Below are 26,375 nucleotides of genomic sequence, written 5' to 3'. Positions count from 1 at the left end.
GGCATTATTCTATGGAGAAAGAAATCAGTAATCAATGCCTCAGATCAACTACAGAAAATTGTATCCATATAAATTCTTCTATAGTGGTTTCTGAATTTAAAAAGCATTCTACAGCGTCTTCTACTCAAAAAATACCTCTTGAAGACCCCTTTTGTATGTAGAAGAATATTGGACATGTCTTCTATCTGTAGACGAACTTTTCACGGGTCCATAGAATTCCTCTTGAAGTGTATTTTATCTATAAATGAAAATTGTCTATAAATTCAGATTAAAGAATGTAATATTTAGATAACACCTCCTTAAGAGACATCTGCTTACGGACAACCATTTAGAGCACTCCTATTTTTAGAACGCCTTTTTTATCGTCAGATTAACGGATGTCTTTAGTATTAAAAATATTTTAAGGTATTTTAGACGAGATCTTCCCATTGACTATTTTCATATTTTCATAAGAAAATCTTCTTCTGGCTCTTTTGGCCACAAGACCGTTCAGAACCCAGCTGTGGCCTTTCAGACATCTCAGAAGCCTGGTCTGCTCAGAAGATTTTTTTCACTGGCATCCTATGGCAAAGTCTTATATTAATCGGAGACCTTTAAGATATCTTCCACTCCAACAAAATCTCTATTTCCAGGAGACCTTCAGTTGACTTTTAGGAAGAGTACCAAATGACGTCAGTAGTAGAAATATTTGCAGGCCTTACATATTTGGTCTCTCACAAGAAAATCTTGTGATAGATCAACAGTACCTTCACTTTTGACCTCTCAAAGCCCTAGTGTGCCCAGACGACTTTTTCTGTGACTTTCTACGGTAAGGTCTAATATGAATAAAATATGTGTCTTCTACTTAAAAAAATATATGACTTTTATTTTCAGAACATCTTCTGTCGGTTTTTGGGGGAGAATATCAGATGACGTCAATAGTAAAAATATTTGAATGCCTTTTAGACACCATATTTGATCTCTCTATTGGTTAACATGTATCTTCCTCTGAGTCAGGAGATTATTTGCTGTTGGATAACGACGGATCAATAAAATTTATTATATGTCCGCAAAACCTGGGTTTTCTATAGGCAGATAGATGTTTCCTAATAGGATCACGATTTATAGATAAAATTATCTGATATTGATGTTGACCTAATTTTAAATATATGATTTTTATTCCAATTTTGGAATACTATTTATTTCAATTTCTCAAAAAAATTAAAATAATTTTAATGTAAACTCGCAATATACAACTATAGTGAAATAAGCTAATTCGGTATTCGAAGTCGATGAAATAATCTGAATTATCCCAAAAATGTAACAATTATTAAATCATTTTATTTAATGAAATCCATCCGTTAGTCCGTCGAAGCCAACAGATATTTACATACATCATGATATAAGTATTCATGAATGGTATTGTCCATTGAGTTTCATTCTTCAACATTTTCCATAATCATCATGAACATCAGCGTGAACATTACCATCGTCATCATCATCATAATGATTATTGGTATTATTATTATAATATTCAGTCATGCAATGTCAGCAGCAAATTAATTTTATGCTTCAATGACAAATATGAATGTGACGCTGCTGACAGATAATAATAACAAAAGTGAATCCCGTTTTCGCAATCCCTCCCTCTATCTCCCGGCTTTATCCCTATGACCATAACCGAATATTATAAATAATAACACCGATTACTGTCAACCAAACCAAAAAAGGCAACATCAACAACAAATGCATTTATTGTATTTGCAATGGAAAACGATGGTTATTGAATCACACATGCAGTCAGTCAGCCAGTCACTCAGTCAACCAAATGTTCTGTCTCCTGGCATTAAAAAAAATACCTGCCTGCCTCGCTGACAGCCTGACTTTTCACACAATTAATCTTTTGTGCATTAAACCAGCTATGCAAAATGTTAAATTGCCCAATGAAATAAAAGATGGAAATCGTGCCACGTTTGATGCACTCCCACGAATCACTCGAAATGCATGCAACAGAATATCAAAAGCTCTCGAGAGAAAATTAATATTAAACCAAGTTAATCGTAAACATTTTGCATAATAAAAAAATAACTCCGTTTCAAAAGGGAGCTATGCAAATGCATTGCGACTTGTCCTCCTCACAAAATTGTCCTCAGACATTTGTTTTCACACATTAGCCAAAAGTGTGAGTGAGTGGCAATGAAAATATGGAGACTTTCACAGGAGACACAATACAACTGTACGTCTGTCTGGCTGCCTTCGTGGTTGTTTGTCTCTCTGCCAGTCTGCCTGCCAGAGTTGTGTCACATTAAAATGAACGCCCCATAGAGTATTCAACAGGATTCATCAGTACATTCATCATCATGTGGAAACGACGACTGAGTATTGTGCCACATTTAACATTGACAACATGTAGTACTGTAACGTGATGGGAGGGTATACTATGAAGAAAGAAGGGGGAAGAGGGAAACGCAAAAAACCCAACGACATTGGAAAAGACATGCATCTGTTTTAATATATATCCTGGCATTTTTTTCAGAAGTTCAACCAAAATGACACATAACAATCAGTGCCTTAATGTGAATATGCAGTCAAGGGAGTGATGAAAAACAACAATAACAATAAGAAAAAATGGGGTTAAGATCGGCAAGGACGAACCTGATATGCCCTTCATCTTCAGGGCAAAATGACGAATATATTTAAATTTTAAATAAAATTTTCCTTAAGAAAAAAAATCAGAGAAACAACGTCCTAGAAAAACAACATCTTGAACACTAAGGGTCCTGTGGGACTCTGACAAATTTGATATGGGAAAAAAATCACACATCCAAGTGCAAATTTTTCTATTGAAAATTAGAGACAACAGGACGCATGTTTTTTATATAGAACATAATTCGTAGACTACAGGACTGTTGCTTTTTTATGGAAAACATTCACAGACCCAGGATTCTTGATTTTTTTCTATACTTTTTCTATTCGCAGACCAGAGGACTGTTGTTTTTTACTATAGAAAAAATTCACAGACCACTGGGCTGTTGTTTTTTTTTCTATGGAAAATAATTTGCAGACCACAGGACTGTTGTTTTTTTTTCTATAGAAAAAAATTCACAGACCACAGGACTGTTGTTTTTTTCTACAGAAAAAAAATCACAGACCACTGGGCTGTTGTTTTTTTCTATAGAAAATAATCACAGACCACTTGTCTGTTGTTTTTCTTTTTTCTATAGAAAAAATTCACAGACCACTGGACTATTGTTTTTTCTATAGAAAAAAATTCACAGACCACAGGGCTGTTGTTTTTTTCTATAGAAAACAATTCGTATACTACAGGACTGTTGCTTTTTTATGGGAAACATTCACAGACCCAGGATTCTTGATTTTTTTTTTATACTTTTTCTATTCACAGACCACAGGGCTGTTTTTTTCTATAGAAAAAAATTCACAGACCACAGGGCTGTTTTTTTCTATAGAAAAAAATTCACAGACCACAGGGCTGTTATTTTTTTCTATAGAAAAAAATTCACAGACCACAGGGCTGTTGTTTTTTTCTATAGAAAAAAATTCAATGACCACAGGGCTGTTGTTTTTTTCTATAGAAAAAAGTCAAAGACCACAGGGCTGTTGTTTTTTTCTATAGAAAAAAATCACAGACCACTGGGCTGTTGTTTTTTCTATTGAAAAAAAATTCCCAGACCACAACGTTGTTTTTTTTCTACAGAAAAAATTGCACATGTTGTTTTTTTCTATAGAAAAAATTCACAGACCACTGGGCTGTTGTTTTTTCTATAGAAAAACTACACACAGACCATCGAGCTGTTGTTTTTTTCTATAGAAAAAAATCAAACACCACAGGGCTGTTGTTTTTTCTATTGAAAAAAAATTCCCAGACCACAACGTTGTTTTTTTTTTACAGAAAAAATTTCACATACCCTGAAGATTTGCTATGTAATGAGAACATAAAATATTAATCAACAGCCAATATGGTTGAACAACTTGCCTATAGGAGCTTCTGTGGGACAGTGACAAATTTTCTATGGGAATTTTTTCATAGAAACAAATTCACATACCCCAGGGCTGTTGTTCTATGAAAATGCAGTATGGGTTTCTCTATAGAAAAATTAATTTCTGGGATCTGGTAAAGTTTTTTATAGAAAACACTACAATCCTGTAATCTGTGATTTGTTTCTATAGAATAAATACAATTCTATTTTCAATAATCAATTATTGGAATTCAAGTCCCTTCAAAAACAACGCAATTCCTGAACATTTTAAAAAATCATGTCCTATTAAAATTGCTCCCCCACTGCACTGCAATGCAAATAAATAACAACATGTTTACACAAGCAGACTAACACTCCGGCATGTTCCGCGTTTTGTCTGTGTAGTATACACCAAATGAAGAGTTGTTGCATATTGTTGCGTGTATAAGTGGCATACTTTGGGGATTTTTTTATTTAACTTCTACTTCTTCAGCTACTCGACTAGCATTCCCACGGTATGTTTTTGTGTTTTTTATGTATTTATTTTTTTTTTTGTCACAATACAACAACTGTCATTTGTCTGTCAGTTATCCATGGCTTTTACTCAGTAAACATACGCACTCAGTTTCCCGATTCATAGTACATCGACGGTCATATGTTCGTGGAGGGGGAGAGGATGTGAGGATATATGTTTGTTGTCTTCACAATACTGTCACATTATTGTTATTTTCGAAGGCATTTCTGTTGATGCCAAAGATTCCTTTGCATTTTTTTTTTTGGCTTGTGCAACAATAAGAAAGTTTTCTGAATCTGCAGCTGTGTCAACGTTAAAAGCTTATGGATTGTATGAGTAGAGAACAGGGACTAATTGTTTTTTGTCTTCGTCTTCGAAGGAACTTATATTTTAATGTGAAATATATTATCGAACGAAAGATCTGTTTAACATTCGATATTGTCTGTTGATTTCAAACCGAAGGAGAAGATGTAGAAAAAACTAATAACAAAATCACTCGATAAGTAATTTGATGTTCACATGTAATGGCGTATAATTTATGCGAATGAACGAAGTAAACAAATAATCATACGTCACCAGGGCATTTGAAAATAATTTCAAATATCAGTTAAATAAGAAAATGTGATAAAAAATAAGGAAATATTGTTGGATATGTTCAGAAAATTTTAATTTCACACTCGTATACACATTTTGATAATGACTAATTGAATCTTAGCTAAAACTCCATTAGCTGTTCATTCATATGTTCAGGTATGTTGACTGTACTCACCTTATATGATCCTAAATTTTTAACAGAACACGCCAATTTGATATTGCGTCCAGCAGGTACAGTTACATTTTCAATGTATTCAGTAAATTCGGGTTCTTCGGTAATGGCTGGAAAAAGAAAAACAAATACAAATAGATGGCGGACATTAGTATTCAAATACAATACAGTGTTCAAATACATATACACTTATAATATATAAATAGGTATTGGAAAATTCGAGAATAAACCTGAAGCTTTATCATCGTTCACATTAAGAGAAAAAAATTTTCCCAATCTTTCGAAAATTTTTTTCGACAATTCAGTAATTACAAGACTTCTACGTATTCATTATTTGAAACGCGTTGAGAGTTCCTTAATCCACCATGAAAAGTAAACCCAGGAATAACTGCAATTACCCTCAATCCCTGGTGTAACTTTATATGAAAACGATACGAAAATCGCAACCGATTTTATAGCAAAGGATGTTTTCTACACTAGGACCACCAGGTGACAGATTCAGGCAGCTTTTTGAGGTTCTGGAAGTAGCTTTTTGAAAAACATCTGGTAGCAAATAGTAGCGGTAAAGCAGATACCACAGAGCCTGATGACAGATATAGATAGAGTGTTGATGATCTGAAAGAAGCATTTTGCAAAGTTTCAAAGTTTCCCAATAGTACCCCAGAATCAATAAGAGATGACGATTAAGATTGTATACTACCTAGTCAAGATGAGGTTAGAATATCAATTAATCGACTGAGGAATAATAAAGCAGCAGATGCCGATGGATGACCAGCCGAACTATTCACGACCGGTGGTCAGATGGTGATCAGGAGCATGCACCAACTGATTATTACGATTTAGCTAGAGGAAGGCATGTCCAATGATTGGATCCTCAGCATCCTGTATCCTGTGCACAAGGAGGAGTAAGTCTCCTTCCCATCGCATATAAAGTGACCAGACCTGACCAGATTTTTACTCTGCGCCAAATCCTGCAAAAAATCCATGTAAAACACATCGACACATCCATGTAAAGCACATCGATAAAGCCGCATTCGATTGCCCTATCAGTTCAGCGGTGTTTAAAGCCATGTCTGAGTTTGACATTCCTGCAAAATTAATTCGGCTATGCAGGACAACTTTAACTGGCACAAGATTAGCAGTTAAAATCGGAAAGGATCTCTCGTAGCCCTTTATTAGAAAGAGTATTCGGACAAGGTGACCTTTTTAACATCCGGCTGGAAAAGATCATACGACAGGCAAAGGTGAAACCGAATGTCACTCGTTTCCATGACAGAGGGTCTACGATACGAAACGACCCGAGTCTTACTTGATCAAAGTCTGTCACTTCTGTCACCCCATTTTGTAAAAGCCCTTGTGACCTTGTGACCTTTTTAACATCCTGCTGGAAAAGATCATACGACAGGCAAAGGTGAAACCGAATGTCACTCGTTTCCATGACAGAGGGTCTACGATACGAAACGACCCGAGTCTTACTTGATCAAAGTCTGTCACATCTGTCACCCCATTTTGTAAAAGCTGCTACAACAACCAAACAACACATGCTACTCGCCTACGCAGATGGCATCGTCATAATGGGTCGAACATTGGGAGCGGTAACAGCCACCGCTCAAATTGAGAAGGAGTCTGCCAAAGTGAGTCTGGCAGTAAACGGCAAGAATACCAAGCTGATGGTATCAACGCGCAAGACGTCCAGTAGACTCGGACCTACTGTGGAACTTGAGAACTACAGCTCCGAAGTAGCCAAAGTTTTTATGTACCTTGGTAAATAAAACTAATCCTTGGTAAATAAAACTAATGACATCAGTTTTGAAATTCGGGGAACAATAGTGTTGGCCAAGAGATGCTACAATTAAGTAGTTTAGAAACAAAGCTACCTGCCGCCAGACCACACTCACACTCTCCAAGACGCTGACACTTCCCGTGCTGTTATATGGATCTGAAGCATGCATATTTACACAAGCAGATGGGGCAGCTCTTGGAGTGTTTGATAGAACATTCTCCGAAAGATCTATGTGCCGATCAGTGTAGACGGTGAATATGGCCGTCGAATGAACCATGAGTTGTACCATATATTCTCGGACATCCGCATTGTCAGACGTATCGAGCTGAAGCGACTACGTTGGCTAGGTCATGTTATGCGAATGGATGAATATGTCCCAGCTCAAAAGGCAGATAAAAGCGAACCAGCGGATAGTTCACGCAGAAGGGGAAGACCACGAAAGATCAAGTGGAAGACAACATTACCGAACATGGTATTTCAAATTGAAAAAACTGCGTAACTGCGACAGACGCGCCTGGAAATATTTTTTAAGCTTATGGAACGAAAGTTCTGTCACAATCCAGCTAAGTAAGTATTTTTATAATGGGCCTAGGGACGTTTTTTTTTATAAAAAAAATGTTGTCATGGACCTAGAGGCCTAAATTTAGTAATAAAAATATTTTTTTGGGGATCCAGAGGCGTGGATTTATAGAAAAATATTGTTATCATGGATATAAGTTCGATTTTTATAAAAAAAAAAATATTATTAATGGACCTAGATGTTAATTGATTTTGTAGGAGTGGATTAATCAACAAATATTTGTTATCGTGAACCTAGTATCGATTTTTATAAAAAGGCGTAAATTTATAAACAAAAAATTGGGATTTATAAAAAATATATTTTCATGGACTTAGAGGCGCGGATTTAATAGAGAATATTTTTTTCATTTCATTCGCGGATTTTATTATTTTTTTATTATCTCTATAATTATTTCATGGACATAGGTGGATTTTATTAAAATATTTATTTGTTCATATTGGAATATTATGACTTTCTAGTCTTTAGTGTCAAAATGCCACATTTCAATATAAAACAATACAAAATACAGTACTCTATTCTATAAATAAGCTTCCCTATAAAAGGACTGATTATGATTCAGTTTCCTTTCTACGGACAACAAAATTCCAGTCCATTGTTATTTCATTTATAATTCCAGTGGTCTTTTGTTTAAATTCCATCTACCATTTATATTCACATTCATAACCTAAGCTGATTAAATAATAATTATCGTTTCCTCGAAATCTAAAAATTTAATAAATTCCCACTGCATAGAGCCTCCCTCCCGAAAAATAAACAAATTTATGTGATTATTTCAATGAATTTTGATGATGATCGCATTTTAAAATGGTTTAATTATCTAAATAACATTATAATTTGTCGTGGCTATTATCCTGCCGCTCAAATGGCGATAATTACAACAGCAAATTATGGTTAAATAGAGTCATGGCTTTTGTTGTCTTATGGGCCTGTTTGTTGTTGCTATTGCTATTGTTGATGTTGTTGTTGTTGTAGCAGCCCTATTGCTTTAACCCCGTTGTGTTGATGTTGTTGCTGCTGCTGCTGCCGTGTGATGTTTTTGCCATAACTTGCTGGTGGCTATGTCAGTGGCGGTGGCCATGGTGGTGTTGGTGTTGGCGTTCGTGTTAGTCACTTTGTTGTGGTTTGTTGGCTTGTGGCCATAAAATAATAGCCGACTACCGCCTTCTGCCTTCCGTTGTCATGTCAGCGGCCTCCTCGTCGCCTCATCTCATCACATTTGTCGTGCTCATTGCTTATAATAATATATGGCAGTGTAATTAAATTCAATCAAATTTCAATTATTGAACTAATAAATTAACTGGCAATAAACACAAACTGTTTACCACCACCACCGCCAACAACAACAGCAACAACATGAATAACGATAACAAGGCCAGCCAGCCAGCTAGTCGGGCAGCCATTCAACTGACAGTAGGAATAAGAGAAGAATAACAACACTAAAAACAACAATAATACCGTTTTGTACAAAATTAAGCTGCTATATTACAAAATACAATGAACACAGACATGCAAACGCACACACAAACACACGCACGGATACCGGAGCCTTGTATCCGCATCCGTATCCGTTTCCCGTAACAACACCTTACTTTCCTTTGCACACACTCGCACATACAAATTCATAAACATATACTTGTGTTTACATGGGGAAAACCTAATGATATGTAAACGATGTTGTTAAATGCTTTACACAATTACAAACATAAAACAATCACACACACATATACATAACACACACGCCCACATTCACACATTATATACATGTATGTGTGTCTGTGTACATTGCTTGGATTGTTTGATTTGCAAAGTTATTTTGTGGTATTGGTTGGCTGGTCGACTGGATGGCTGGCTGCGTTGTTGTTGTTGTTATTTGCTATGCCTTTTATTGTTGCCTCAATGAAATCAATTGAATTGGGGGTAAGGGTCGTGAGGATGTTTGAAATGAACATCTGAAATACTTCAATGAAATTTTCAAGAGCCGTAAATAACATCAACAAGTCTTCAATTGTAACATGTGTTGAACAGAAATGATTGAAATTATTGTAAAATATTTTGAAGTTTCGTTCAGCGTTCGGATTAAACAACAATAAATATGGACGTTTAAAGTGTTCGCTGTCAGTTTTTGATATGGAAGCAATATAAAAAGGGCTTGGGGATAGTTTGAAAGCAGTACGGGAGTTTTCATATTTAAAAATACATATGTGGAGATAGATGTCAACATGACGTTTTTTTTATAGAAAACGTCAGAAAAGCCTCATGGAAATACCTATGATTAAGAATGTCCCATGTCTCATACAGAAGAAGACATTATGGTCTGAAAGGGAAAAAATGAATGGCATTCTGTAATAAAAAAAACTCCTAAAAATTGCATTATAATCTACTTTAGAAAATTTTTTCAGTTTTTTTATAGAAAAAGGCCTCTGGTATTCCTTAGGAGAAGACCACTGGTCTTCTATAGAAGAATGCCACTCATATTTTTAGAAGAAGGCTCATGGTCTTCTATAGAAGATCTCGTGGTTTTCAATTGAAAATATTTTAAAGTATTATATGTATTAAAGTATTCTTTATAGAACAATATCGCCTGGTCTTACATAGAGTTGACCTTATATAGAAGTATATCCTATGGTCTTCTGCAAAATGAAACCTTCAGGTCTTCTTAAAAAAAATAATGGTCTTCTATGGAAGAAGACTTGATGGTCTTCTGTGGAAAATTTTTTCATTGTCTTCTATACCTCCAGGCAATCTATGGAAGTATATCTCCTGTGGAAGTAGTCCTAGTCTTCTATAGAAGAAGAACTCATGGTATTGTATGCTAGAATATCATATCATGGTTTTCTTTTAAAGAATACATGCATCATGGCTCTCTATAAAAAATACGTAATGGTGGTATATAGAAGAATACCTCATGGTCTTCTATGGAAAAAGTTCTCATGGTCTTCTATGAAAGAAGACCTCATGGTTTTCTAAAAAGGAATAACTAATGGTTTTCTATAAAAAGAATTTCCTTGTGGCGTTTTATGGGAGAAGATCTCATGGTCTTCTATGGACTATTGAAAACCACCTCATGGTCTTCTATGGAAAACGACCTCATGTTCTTCTATGGAAAACGACCTCATGGTCTTCTATGGAAGAAGACCTCATGGTCGTCTATGGAAGAAGACCTCATAGTCTTCTGTGGCAGACGACCTCATGGTCTTCTATGGAAGAAGACCTCATGGTCTTCTATGGAAGAAGACCTCATGGTCTTCTATGGAAGAAGACCTCATGGTCTTCTATGGAAGAAGACCTCAAGGTCTTAAATGGAAGAAGACCTCATGGTCTTCTATGGAAGAAGACTTCATGTTCTCCTATGAAGGAATACCTCATGGTCTCCTATGGAAGATAATATCATGGTCTTCTAAAGAAGCCATTGAGATTTTTTCCCATAGAAAACCATGAGGTCTCCTATGGAAGAAGACCTCATGTTTTTCTATGGAAAAAAATCTCAATGTCTTCTACTGAAGTATACCTCCTGGCGATCTATGGAAGTAGACCTTATAGTCTTCTATAGCAGAAGAGCTCATGATCTTGTATATTAGAAGACCACATGGTCTTGTATGCTAGAAGACCTCATGGTCTTCTATGGAAGAAGACCTCATGGTCTTCTATGGAAGAAGACCTCATGGTCTTCTATGGAAGAAGACCTCATGGTCTTCTATGGAAGAAGACCTCTTGGTCTTCTATGGAAGAAGACCCCATGGTCCTCTATGTAAGAAGACCTCATGGTCTTCTATGGAAGAAGACTTCATGTTCTCCTATGGAAGAAGACCTCACGGTCTTCTATGGAAGAAGACCTCACGGTCTTCTATGGAAGAAGACCTCACGGTCTTCTATGGAAAAAAATATCATGGTCTTCTATGGAAGAAGACCTCGTGGTCTCCTATAGAAGAAGACCTCATGGTCATCTATAGAAGACGACCTCATGGTATTCTATAGCAGAAGACCTCATGGTCTTCTATAGCAGAAGACCTCATGGTCTTCTATAGCAGAAGACCTCATGGTCTTCTATAGAAAAAGACTTCATGGTATTCTATAGAAGAAGACTTTATGGTCTTCTATAGAAGAAGACTTTAAGGTATTCTTTGGAAGAAGACCCCATAATCTTCTTCTATAGAAGAAACCCTCATAGTCTTCTATGGAAGAAGACCTCATGGTCTTCTATGGAAGAATACCTCTTGGTCTTCTTTGGAAGAAGACTTCATGGTCATCTATGGAAGAATACCTCATGGTCTTCTATGGAAGAATACCTCTTGGTCTTCTTTGGAAGAAGACCTCATGGTCTTCTATGGAAGAAGACGTCGTGTCTTCTATGGAAGAAGACCTCGTGTCTAGTATGGAAGAAGTCCTCATGGCGTTCTATGGAGGAAGACCTCATGGTCTTCTGTAGAAGAAAGCCTGTTGTGGAAGTACACCTCATGCCTTCTGGTCTTCTCCGGTAGGAGACTCCATGGTCTTCTATTGAAAAATACCTCTCTATGGAAATACATTCTATGGAAAAGTATTCTATAGAAGAAGACCTCATTGTCTTTTATGATAGAAGACCAAGTGGTCTTGCAAAATATCTGAAAAAAGTCCTTACGGTCTATTGGAAAAAATCTCACGGTCTATGGAAATGTTTTTTATGAAAAAAAGATCTCATGGTATTCTATGATCGAATTTTCTTCTATAATATACCATGGTCCCTTATAGAAGACCTGATATAGACATCTTCGCCTTATTTAGAAGAAGACCACCTGTACTTCTATGAATGATTTTCCCCTGGCCCCGTATGTAAAAAGGACTATTAGCCGTCTTTCATAGAACTTCTAGAGAGGAAGACCTATTTCTTTTTATAGAAGAAAACCTCATTGTCATCTTCTACAAAACCCATTGTCTTCCAAAACAAAATATCTCCCGATTTTCTCTAAAAGTTAACCTCCTATAGAAGAAGATTTTTTGCTTTTCTATACAAATATATTTTATGGTCTCTTCTTGCTTTTCTACGCAGAAATATTTTATGGCCTTCTATGGAAGAAGACCCCATTCACTACTGTGGATAAAAATCCTTACAGGAAGGAAGACAACGCGGTCTATTAAGGAGGAATATCGTATGATCCTCTGTAGGAGAAGACCTTTTGGTATTCTATAGAAGAAAACCTCATAGTAATCTTCTACCAAAAAAAAACCCTGGTTTTCTAAAACAAATCTCCTGAGGAAGACTTCTAGACCTTCTATAGAAAAATATCTAATGGTATTCCATAGAGGAAGACCTCCAGTCACTGTTGTAGATAAAAATCCTTATAGGAAGGAAGACCACGTGATATACTAAAGAAGAAGATCTTAATAAATGTGGATTTTTAAAAATAGTTTTTCAATATCTCCTATTATGGAACTATAATATTAATAGGAGGGAATTCATATCTCTCACGCTCCCACAGACTACAAATACATAACTCATATTTTAAACATCTGTCACGTGCATCATTTAATTATTTATGTCTTGAATTCCAAAAATATGTCTACTTCGCCTAGAACAGATTTTCAATAAACATTCATCTTAAATTAAAAATGAAACAATGATTTATGGTTAACATAACCTCACTTACAGCACAACAAAAAAAGAAAACCCCAAATTTATATCATAAAGGATTTTATTTGATTTCACTTTAGTCTGGCCAATATTTGTGGTGTTCAATTGAATTTCAGGTCAACATAACCTCTTCATTTATCATTGAATGGTCGGTCATGCAATGAATTGGCAAATGGGGTCTCATATATTTTAGTGTTTTTTGCGATAGAGAGTTGGGTTGTAACTTATATTTGTTGGTCATTTTTAACACAAAAACTAAAACCATGTTCGGCAAAAAAGTACACAGACCGATATTCTTTTCCCACAATGTGAAGCTGTGCCTACCTTTCCCCAAAATGTCACCGAGAAATATTTGTTCATAGCCAAGCCATGGTTTGGCATTTATAACCAGTTTAATATTCACAGGCCCAGAGAATGACATGGGTGGCTAAATGAAATTGTCCCCCATGCCAAGGAAGGCAATTGTCGGACGTGTTTGGCATAACCAAGTTTTGGTTATCACAATTGTTACATCTTTGGTCCCCAAAAATATTCTTTGTAATCTGTACTACTAAGCCTACTTTGTGGGTGTGTGCCTACTTTGTGGTGGTGTGGTCTCATGCCGACTGGTCTAACTAATCGTACTATGACTTACATTGTATGTACATATGAATGTAATGGGAACATATGCAGTAATGTGAGCCGAATCGTATGCAATGTAACAACATGTGTTTGTGGCCATGCCAAATGAATGTTATGAAACATAAATGTTATGGCTTTTATGCGTTTGTCAGGGTTTCCGGTTCTTTTTGCCAGGATATGTCTATTACTGTCATCTACAGAGATATATACGGCACATGAATTGCAGGAATGTAGACGAAAGGGGGAATTGTATGTTAGGTAGGTATGTCTCTATAAATCGTATATTATTGGTTATCTCAAATATCATAACAAAAAGGAAATTGGTAATTTAGCTATTAATCATTTGGAAAATTGTAATAAATATTTTGAAAGTAAGAATTATGGAAATTTGGTAAAATTGTAGACAAGAAGACTTTACAATGTATCATAATTAGATCAGAATGTTATGAATCAATTACTGAGGTAAGTTATGTACTCGAAAGAAGTCTTTATAGGCAGCTGAAGGGAGTCTTTAGAGACGAGATGAAGATATACCTTTGAAAATAACGAATTAAGTCTTATAGCCAAATAAAAATTCATTAAGAATTTTTTTTTTTTAAATCCAAGACCATTAATAGCTATTTAAAAAAAAGTATAAAAGTTTACGTCAATAAATAATCATTGCAATTATTTTATTTAAGGGGACCCCCCCTCCATTCCCGGGGTCAAAATTTTTGTTGATATAATTCGAATCTACACTGATTAAAGAATGTCTCTACAAAATTTCAAGTGAAAATCTCAAGAACTCTTGAAGATATATCCGATTTATTGTGTCAGCATCAAGTGACGGCTGAAGGGCTTCTCAAACTTTAAACGCGTTTTTCTCTAAACATTTTTTTGCGAATGGCGGGCACGATAACTCAAAAACTAATAATCCAATCGGTTCCAAATTTTGCAACATTTGTCTGGGAGTGTATAGCTCGCGTATGAACTAGGATAAAGCCAATCGTTGAAGATCTTCCTTATTTTTTAACTAGGTTTTTGGTAAAAAATCTGCGATTTTCCAAAAATATTTATTCAAAGGTCCACCATTTTGTTAATTTTAGAGCGAAGTCAATAATCCTAGTTCATACGAGAGCCAGACATGTACTCTTTCTAACACCGTTGGAATTTTCGGATTCCGATGTTCCAGTGAGGAGTTATCATGCCCGCCATCAAAAATAAGGACTTTTCTTTAATTACAAAAAACAACAACAAAACAATAACAAAACTGTTTTGTAAATTATTTTTCTTCTCTTTTAAATCTTCAAATGTATATGTGCAAAGTTACAAACCTTAACAAGCATTGGTTTCGATTTACCAGCCCATTGAAAATCTTGAAAAATTAAAATCGAGAATGGGTGGGGTTCCCTTAAGGCTATTAATGATCGTTGGAAAAAATTATTTTTAACCAGTAAGGAAAGTAGTAAATTCAGACGGGGCCGACTATATAATACCCTTCACAGATGGAATCCTGAAAACACGTCGCATTTTTGAAGGACCATTAACATGATAATAAACATATCATTCTGCAACCTATACTAAATTTTGGTCAGATATAGAGTTGCTATATATCGAAATCTAAACAGATTTCATCGAAAATTGTCACATGTTAGGTTACACTTATTTCAGTACGTTTTGTGCATTCGGCCTCATTTTGAGTTCTTCATTTACTTATAAATCAAAATTTCGTGCAAATCGAAGGATATATAGGGTCGTTGGTGCAACATTTACATAAACAAGTGAAAATGCCTTCAGTTCGGCCGGGCCGAACTTTGGATACCCTCCACCATAGATATACTGACAGATACTTGAAAAGAAAATATAGGGAAAATACCAACAAGTGGACCTATACCGACATTTCTATAAACCCATTTGGTAACCACAATACAAATATCAGAAATTTTTAATGGATAATTATACCCTCAGCCTTATGGCTAATGAGGGTGTATACACTTTGACACGATGAAAATGTGCATCATCGAAATATTGGTTCTAGACTCCATGTTTCTGTTTACCAAATCCGTTTCAGAAAATTTTAATTTCATCCAAATTTTGCCCATCTTATTATTTCTTCCAAACTTAGTTCAAGTTCGAAGATGGAGAATATCGGTCCACTACTTCTGGTACCTCCCACACATTGACTAGGCCTAAATGCGAGTTATAGATCATGATCGAACCATACGTTATAATTTTTTATCTCGCTATCCTCCGCAGGTGAAATGATTACAACAGAGTCTTAGAACCAAACTCAAAACGTGGAACAAATCAGATAACTATTTTAATATAAAAAAGGGGGTGAATTCGGTTGAAAAACTCGCTCGAACCCTAAAACACCGAAAATTTGGGGGACCTTATCTCAATTCGTTTAGACGCTAGAGTGATTACAACAGACAGACGGAAAGACGGATAGGGCTATATCGTCATAGAATTTTACGCTAATCAAGAATATGTATACTTTATAGGGTCGGAAATAATTATTTCGATGAGTTACAAACGGAAAAACAAAATCAATATACCCTCCATACTTTGGTGGAGGGTATAAGAAGGAAGAAAATATATTTGGAAGCTATATCAAAATCTGAACCGATTTTCACGAAATATAATACATATCGTTCTAGACTTAATTCAGTACGCTATGCCAAATTTCGTGCAAATCGGAGGATATATAGGGGCTTTGGTGTCCAATTTGCCTAAAATCGGACGAAAATATATATCTGAACCGATTTTTACGAAATTTAACACACATCTTTCGAGACTTAATTCAGTACACTATGCCAAATTTCGTGCAAATCGAAGAATATATAGGGACTCAGATGCACTATTTGCCTAAAATCGGACGAAAATATATATGACAGCTATATCCAAATCTGAACCGATTTTTACGAAATTTAACACACATCTTTCTAGACTTAATTCAGTACGCTATACTAAATTTCGTACAAATCGAAGGATGTATATAGGGAGTTTGGTGTACCATTTACATAAAATAGGACAAAAATATATATGGGAGCTATATGTAAATCTGAACCGATTTTCATGAAATTTAATACACGTATTTCTAGACTTAATTCAGTACGCTATGCCAAATTTCGTGCACATCGAAGGATATTTAGGGACTTTGGTCCACCATTTACCTAAAATCGGACGAAAATATATATGGGAGCTATATCTAAATCTGAACCGATTTTCACGAAACTAAGCACGCATCATTCTGGACCTAATTCAGTACCCTATGCCAAATTTCATGCAAATCGGATGATCTATGGGGACTTTGGTGCCTATATCAGACGAAAATATATATGGGAGCTATATCTAAATCTGAACCGAATTTTACGAAGCTCAATACACATCATTTTAGACTCAATTGAGTACTCTACGCCAAATTTCGTTCTAATCGATAGATATAAAGGGATGGTACATCATTTACCATAAATCGGACGAAATTATATATGGGAGCAATATCTAAATCTGAACCGATTTTCAAAAAAATTTACACACATCATTCTAGACCTAATTCATTTCGCTGTGCCAAATTTCGTCATATATATATATATGTATATGTCCTTATATATGGTACACAATTTACATTAAATCGGACGAAAATATATAGGGGAGCTATATCTAAATCTGAACCGATTTTCACGAAATTTAACACACATCATTCTATACCTAAATCATTAGGCTGTGCCAAATTTCGTGCAAATCGAAAGATATAAAGGGACCGTTTATATTAAATCGGACGAAAATATATATGGGACCTATATCTAAATCTGAACCGATTTTTCCCAATTTCAATAGCGCCAAATAAGTGACCTATGCTAAATTTTATCTAATTCGGATCATAAATGTGACCTGCACTTTGTTTACAATTTAACATGGACAGACGGACATGCATAGATCGACTCAGAAATTGATTCCATGCATATTCTCAAAAGGAACCATGTGTCTAACTCGTTTCCTTTTGCCTGTTAAAAGCATATGCACAAAGACATAATACCCTGTACCACGGTGTGGTGAATGGTATAAAAGTAGAAGTCGTTGAAAACTTATTTTTAAAAATCCACGCCTACTAGAGGTCATTGAAAAAATATTTTTAAAAATCTACGGCTATTAGGAATCTTTAAAAAAATCTTTTAACACTACTACTCATACGTTACGGTTGCCTATAGAAATTCGTTTTTATTCAATTTAATCAATTTAATTTACTTAGAAATATTTTCTAAATAGATTTGTGTATTAAAGTTAATTTTACTAATTTAATTTCCTAAATAAAGAAAATAAATCCCTTGGACAATGCAGCTACACACACACACACACAGATTAAGACATCTATATCATCGAATTGACTTTGTTTAAGATCATAAATTCAAACTGCAGTTTATTTTTAATAGTCAATTATGAAAATTACAATAAATCGTAGTTATTAATAATAATTATCGTTAAATTGTATTTCTTTATTATGGGCAAAAACGTTTGACTTTTATTCGATTTGTAGAATTTGAATTGAATTTTCTTACCATAAGCTATAAATAATAAATGAAAATCTGTATGAGTGTGTGTGTGTGAGTGTGTACATGTCGATATACAATCATCTTGTTGTTCAAGTGGCTTTGTATTGAATCACTGCTGAAGTTGAAAATTATTATTGACTACAAATGGAATACAATAATGGAATTTTACAGAATTAAATATGTTATACATGTGTTTGAATGTATGTGCGTGTGTATTTTGTACATTGATGCTGAAATATTCCAATTAAATACTGGCCCTAAACTGAAATATAACCAATAATCGCTTTAGCTACACACAGGAACAACAACAAGAGCATACATATGTCGACATGGAAATACAACTTCTCATAATAATAATGTGATTTTCTTACGTCTAAAAGTTAAGACATAATTTGACAAATTTTCTTCGTCTTCATCATCATCTCCGTTGGCTTTGCCGATATTATACAATTTTCTTGTGTATTGAATGAAACTCCTTTATGTGAATTTTTGCCTTGTTATCTTCTTCTATTCAATACAATTATTATTATTACTATTATTGTTATTATAACTGTTCTTTGTAGTCTTTTGCAAGGCATATAAGCTAATTAAAAATGCATTTTAAATGAATTTTATAACAAACTTTGCCACAAACTGCATTTAAATCTCTAAGACCTTTGAGTGTTCATCAAAACGATGAAAGTATTAGCTTATGCAATAGAAATGTGTGACAGTGTGTGCGTGTGTGTGTGTTGGAAGCTTAAGTGATGTCATCCTTTGGCATCAGAAAAACGGAGATTTCCAGTTGTCATCAACGCAAAGCTATGTAAGCTTTGTTCGTGTCATCGTTGCTGGGACAAAATACCAAGTCAATTTCATTTTTGTGGAGGTCGAAATGATAACGACGAAAGTCAACAGTTTGATCCTTCTTTTGGGTTAATATATATTTAATGATTAAATATATTTCAATAATGGAGAATTCATAGCTTACGTAGGCATAGGAAAAACCAGTAAGGAAAGTAGTAAAGTCGGACTGGGCCGACTATATGATACCCTACACCACTTTGGGTATATTGTACATATATCTCCTTACAATTACATGGCAATGTTCCCTCGAAGGAACATACTCCTGTCTCCTTTTAATTAATTTTAATTATACCCCACACAGCTATGTTGTCGGGGTATTATAGCTTTGTGCAGCCCCAAAAGTTTGTAACACCGCGAAATATTGGTCCTAGATCCACCTTTAAGTATACCGATCGACATATATCGACAAGCTGAGTCGATCTTCACATGTGTATCCGTCCGTCTGTCCATTATAATTTGTAAACCACAGTTATGGACCAATCTTCACGAAATTTTGCATGTAGGATGGGTTCTGCCCAATGAACATCCCTATTGTTTTTGGTAAAGATCGGTTAATATTTAGGGGATGAAATGGACAAAACCGTTATTTTTGTCTGATTTTCTTGTCGCTCCAGAGACCGCAATTATAGCCCTAAACATCGCGAATTTTTACAAGGAGAAGGGGATCGGGCCAAAGAATAAGCATGCCTGTTTTGATAAAGATCGCTCAATATTTAGTGGGTCAAATGGGCCCTGACTTCTGTGTGAAAAATGACAAAATTTGTATTCTATTTCGTATATAATTACTCCTGAAGGACATAGGCCCGAGAAGTTGATAGTATATCCAAGAGGAGTGGTTGACCTTTAAATTGATACCAATTATATTGTCGTATGTACTCGGATGTGGGAGCTACACTTAAATATTTACAGGTGCTTACGTATTCAGATATTATATAGTAAGCAATTACCCCACTAAAGGGCGGAAATATAGCGCTGATCGCTTTGAAATTTTCCATGAGGATCCAGGTATGGCCAAGGACAACGCCTATAATTTTCGGTGATGTTCAGATAATAGTATTAGGATGAAGTGGACCGAAAACTTAATTTCGTGTGTTTTTTTCGAGTCGATTTATAGGCCACAATTGAAAGCCGAACGTCACAACACAACCCACGTTGAAGGAAATCTGGACAAGTAATTAGAAGAGATGTACTGAGTATTAGAAATATTAGCCGGTCAAGAAGGTGCAAATATCGTGAAATATTACCATAGCTCAGAATGTAGTGCCACAGAAAGTTAGGCTTTCGTGGAAGTTGTGTAGGGTATTATATGGTCGGCGCCGTCCGGCCAGATTTAGAGTCGTCTGCGTACCATGGGACAAATTTATGGAAAACAATTTATAGCAAGCTAAATTGAAATCTGAACCGGGTTTCCGAAACTTACCACACATCATTCTAGACTCAATTCAGTACGCTATGCCAAATTTCGTGCAAATCGAAGAATATATAGGGTCTTTGGTACACCATTTACCTAAAATCGGATGAAAATATATATGGGAGCTATATCTAAATCTGAACCGATTTTCACGAAACTTAACACACATCATTCTAGACTTTATTTAGTATGCTACGCCAAATTTCGTGTAAATCGAGAGATATATTGACTTTGGTACATCATTTACATTAAATCTGGCGAAAATATATATGGGAGCTATATGTAAATCTGAACCGATTTTCAGGAAACTTAACTCGCATCATTCTAGACCTAATTCAGTACGCTTTGCCAAATTTCGTTCAAATCGAAAGATATTTAGGGTCTTTGGCACACCATTTACCTTAAATCGGACGAAATTATATATGGGAGCTATACATAAATCTGAACCGATTTTCACGAAACTAAGCACGCATCATTCTGGACCTAAGTCAGTACCCTATGCCAAATTTCGTGCAAATCGAAGGATATATAGGGACTTTGGTACACCATTTACATTAAATCGGACGAAAATATATATATATATATATATATATACAGTGGTGGTCACGCAATTAAAACATTTTTTGTGGTAAACATTTTTTGATCAGCCCTCGATTCATTTGAAGTATTTTCGAAAATTTTTTAATTCAGAACACTTCGATATACTGCACTTAAGAGATTTAGTGTGAAAATGGAAAATTATTGCATGCAATTTTACCATAAATAACGGTTTTTATGAAAATACTTCGACTTTGAAGTGGCCATATAATTAAAACATTGTGTAATTTTTTTACTTTACTGCATTTTTTTGAACATATTTTTAAAAAATCACTTAAATTTAGGTAAGTTATGCAAATTAAGCATCGACAAAATCAGTTACAGAAAACAAATTTTGAAAAAATTTGTAAAATTTACCAACATTGCCAAAAATTTTGTACAGTACACGTAACATTCAGAAAATCACCTTTCTTATAGAAAATAAAGGTTCGAATGCGTCAGAAATTGCTAGAATTAGTAGAAAACAATAAATATTTCTCAAAATAAATACATATTTGAAATAATAACTCAAAAAATGGCAATTAACTTAAAGGAACGATTCAACTTCGATAGTCTTTATTGAAGAAGGCCGGAATATTTTTGCAGTATGTGAGAAAATATCGATTGATATTGGAATTTATTATATCAAATGGATTGTTTGAGTAATACAGAATATATTTTATCAAAAAATATATTAGTCACAACGAAACGAACAGAGATCAACGCCTATGTTGACGAGTAAAAGTTTCTGGCACACAGCAGTATTTTTGATGCTCAACACAAGACTTTAAATATTTGTCAAATTGTAATTTTTTTTCTTCTTTTAGGCTAAAATAGATTAAATGGACATTATACTATTCAAAAAATATTATTATGGAAAAATATTGTCATGTTCAATAGATTTTAAGGGTCAAGAGTTAACCATCAAACATGCTGCTGTGTACCAGAAACGTTTTCTCGTCAACATAGGTGTTGATCTCTGTTCGTTCTGTTGTGACTGATATATTTTGTGATAAAATATATTCTGTACTACTCGAACAATCGATTTGATATAATAAATGCCAACATCAATCGATATTTCCTCACATACTGCAAAAATATTCCGGCCTTCTTCAATAAAAGCTATCGAAATTGAGTCGTTCTTTTAGGTTAATTCCCATTTTTTCAGTTTTTATTTCAAATATTTATTTATTCTGAGAATAATTTATAGTTTTCTACTAATTCTAGCAATTTCTGGTGCATTCGGAACTTTATTTTCTATAATGAGGGTTATTTTCTGAATGTAAGGTGTACTGTACAATTTTTTGGCGATTTTGATAGATTTTACAGATTTTTTTTTTAATTTTTATCAGTAAATGACCTTATCGATGTTTAGTTTACATAATTTAACTAAATTAAAGAGATTTTTTAAAAATATTTTCAAAAAATACAGTGAAGTAAAAAATCACACAATGTTTTAATTATATGGCCACTTCAAAGTCGATGTATTTTCATAAAAACCGTTATTTTGGGAAAATTTGCATGCAATAATTTTCCATTTTCACACTTAATCTCTTAAGTACAGTATATCGAAGTGTTCTGAATTAAACAATTTTCAAAAATACTTTAAACGATTCGAGGGCTGATCAAAAAATGTTTACCACAGTAAATGTTTTAATTCTGTGACCACCACTGTATATGGGAGCTATATCTAGATCTGAACCGAATTTTACGAAGCTCAATGCACATCATTTTAGACTCAATTGAGTACGATACTCCAAATTTCGTGATAATCGAAAGATATAAAGGGACTTTGGTACATCATTTACCATAAATCGGACGAAATTATATATGGGAGCTATATCTAAATCTGAACCGATTTTCACTAAGCACGCATCATTCTGGACCTAAGTCAGTACCCTATGCCAAATTTCGTGCAAATCGAAGGATATATAGGGACTTTGGTACACCATTTACATTAAATCTGACGAATATATATATATATATATATGGGAGCTATATCTATATTTGAACCGAATTTTACGAAGCTCAATGCACATCATTTTAGACTCAATTGAGTACGCTACTCCAAATTTCGTGATAATCGAAAGATATAAAGGGACTTTGGTACATCATTTACCATAAATCGGACGAAATTATATATGGGAGCTATATCTAAATCTGAACCGATTTTCACGAAATTTAACACACATCATTCTATACCTAAATCATTAGGCTGTGCCAAATTTCGTGCAAATCGAAAGATATAAAGGGACCGTTTATATTAAATCGGACGAAAATATATATGGGACCTATATCTAAATCTGAACCGATTTTTCCCAATTTCAATAGCGCCAAATAAGTGACCTATGCTAAATTTTATCTAATTCGTATCATAAATGTGACCTGCACATTGTTTACAATTTAACATGGACAGGCAGACAGACAGACGGTCGGACGGACATGCATAGAAAGTGATTCTATGCATATTCTCAAAAGGAACCATGTGTCTATCTCGTTTCCTTTTGCCTTATACAAACATATGCACAAGTACCACAGTGTGGTGAATGGTATAAATATTTCTATTAATCTGTAACAATATATTTTATGACTATTGAAGTCCACCAAATAATTCTTAATATTTTTCCATTAGTTTTATTTTCAATTCCATTTTTCATGTCAGAAAATAAATCACGATTTATTAAAAATCCCCCAAATATTCGACAAATTTATTTATATATGTACGATGTATGTGATTCACTCTTTAAGATTTATACCCAATATACAATTTTTCTCATAACCATAAATTGTTCATGGCAAAGTGGTGTCTCCTTTTTGGTGGTGGAACACAAGTTATCTGCATCACCAGGGACAACAACGAGAAGAGCCAGAACAACATCAACAACAAAAACTCCCAACGAGTTTTGAGTGTGACTGTATCACATTCGCATACAAGTGTCACATTTATGCATTAATGTGCAAAAAATTGTTTTAAAATTATAAAACAACAACAACGACTACAAAAAACTATGCTTTTTTGGAAATTCGTTTAAATATTCTTGTTGATGTTCTCTTTTTGTTTTGTTGTTACCAAATTTGAAACCTTTACCCTGACAATATGTTTATTTTCTCTTCTCGAAAATATCTCTTCACAAAAAACTATCTCCTCTGAAAAATAAACATATTGTAACTGTGAATAATTGACCATACAAGCGTCGGACCGACCGACCAACCAACAATCCGCATATGCCACATATCACAGTGAATTTACAACATCTGTTGATAGTTTTTTTCCGGTCTTCTTTGTCGCCGTTTTTCTGTGTGTGTGAGAGAGATATTCTCTACTAACCTCACCGTTCTGTTACCATACCGCACCACATAGTGGCCAAATATCATAAGCAGTAGTATCACCATCATCAGTGGGTTCCGAAAAAAAAAACTTGAATGGATACGACAACCCCAAAATGTTGATATTCCAAACAAAAGCTGAACAAAAAACCGCCCATAAAGGACCAATATAATAACAATTTGCGGGACAGTATTAACAACTGAACTCCAGTGAACTGTTGGATAGAGAAAAAACAACAAAGATAATATTTACCGTGGTTCCAAGGAGATAAAATGAGACTCCTTTGGAAAATATTCTTTAAAAGGTCCATGCTTAAGGCTCTAAGGATCCCATGAAAATATTTTTGAAAAGAGTCCACGTTTAAGGCTCTGAGGGTCCTTTGAAAATATTCTTGGAAAATCCACGTTTAAGGATCTGAAACCCGTTGAAAATGTTCTTGAAATATTCTTGAAATCTTTTGCAAATATTCTTTGAAAATCCATGGTTAAGGATCTGAGGGTCTTTTGAAAATATTCTTGAAAAAAGTCCACGTTTAAGGCTCTGAGGGTCCTTTAGAAATTACAAAGATAATATTTACTGTGGTCCCAAGGAAATAAAATGAGATTATCCACGTTTAAGGATCTGAAATCTTTTGCAAATATTCTTGGAAAATCCACGGTTAAGGATCTGAAGGTCCTTTGAAAATATTTTTGAAAAAAGTCCACGTTTAAGGCTCTGAGGGTCCTTTAGAAATTACAAAGATAATATTTACTGTGGTCCTAAGGAGATAAAATGAGAGTCCTATACAAAATATTATTTAAAAAGTCCACGTTTAAGGCTCTGAGGGTCCTTTGAAAATATTGTTTAAATACGCCCACGCATAAGGCTTTGAGGGTCCTTTGAAAATATTCTTGAAAAAAGTCCTCGTCTAAGGCTCTGAGGGTCCTTTGAAAATATTCTTGGAAAATCCACGTTTAAGGATCTGAAATCCTTTGAAAATATTTTTGAAAAATTCCACGTTTAAGGCTCTGAGGGTCCTTTGAAAATATTCTTGGAAAATCCACGTTTAAGGCTCAGATGGTCCTTTGAAAATATTCTTGAAAAAAGTCCACGTTTAAGGCTCTGAGGGTCCTTTGAAAATATTCTTGGAAACTCAACGTTTAAGGCTCTGAGGGTCCTTTAGAAATTATTCTTAAAAAATTTTAAAAAAATCCACGTTTAAGGCTCTGAGGGTCCCTTAGAAAAATTTCTTTAAAAAATCCACGTTTAAGGCTCCGAGGGTCCTTTAGAAAATTTTCTTTAAAAAAAACCACGTTTAAGGCTCTGAGGGTCCTTCAGAAAAATTTCTGAAAAAAATCCACGTTTAAGGCTCTGAGTGTCCTTTAGAAAAATTTCTTAAAAAAACACGCTTAAAGCTGAGGGTCCTTTAGAAAAATTTCTTTCAAAAAATCCACGTTTAATGCTCTGAGAGTCCCTTAGAAAAAATCCTTTCCTTTAAGAAATTATTCTCTAAAAAAACCACGCCTATGGTAGGTCATTGAAATTTTTTTTACAAAATCCACGCCTATGGTCGGCCATTGAAAAAATATTTTTAAAATATCCACGCCTATGGTAGGTCATTGAAAAAATATTTTTCATTGAAGAATTTTTTTAAGAAAAACATTTTCAATTTGTTCCCCAAATTAAATTTGCAACATCTCCACTGTTCGTCAGAGATTGGTTTGATTGTGGCTAGTAAATGGTTTTATAGAAATTTGCGATTCAAGCTTTTTGTGGGCCCATGTCGCACACACACACATATACACACATCCAACCATTTGAATAAACTAAATTTACATAAATGCCACTTTCCATTGCACCACAAATAGTGGTCGA

The 26,375-nt window shown here is 34.6% G+C and overlaps 1 protein-coding gene across 1 annotated transcript in view; it reads right to left on the bottom strand.

Annotated features, from left to right (window-relative positions):
• LOC133331036 (hemicentin-1-like) overlaps positions 1-26,375 on the bottom strand; it is a gene marked incomplete at its 3' end in the record, with an annotated part of 120,257 nt that overhangs the window by 41,769 nt on the left and 52,113 nt on the right. The window contains exon 4 of the mRNA XM_061539439.1: positions 5,240-5,346. Within this exon, the coding sequence (XP_061395423.1) occupies positions 5,240-5,346 (107 nt within the window). The remainder of the gene's footprint in view (positions 1-5,239; positions 5,347-26,375) is intronic.

The sequence above is a fragment of the Musca vetustissima genome, unplaced genomic scaffold, assembly GCF_032173495.1.
Source record: "Musca vetustissima isolate MV318-11 ecotype Yass unplaced genomic scaffold, APGP_CSIRO_Mvet_v1 utg12485, whole genome shotgun sequence".
Taxonomy (NCBI): Eukaryota; Metazoa; Arthropoda; class Insecta; order Diptera; family Muscidae; genus Musca; species Musca vetustissima.
The sequence above is the reverse complement of the archived record's forward strand: the minus strand, read 5'-3'. Positions and strand labels throughout refer to the sequence as shown.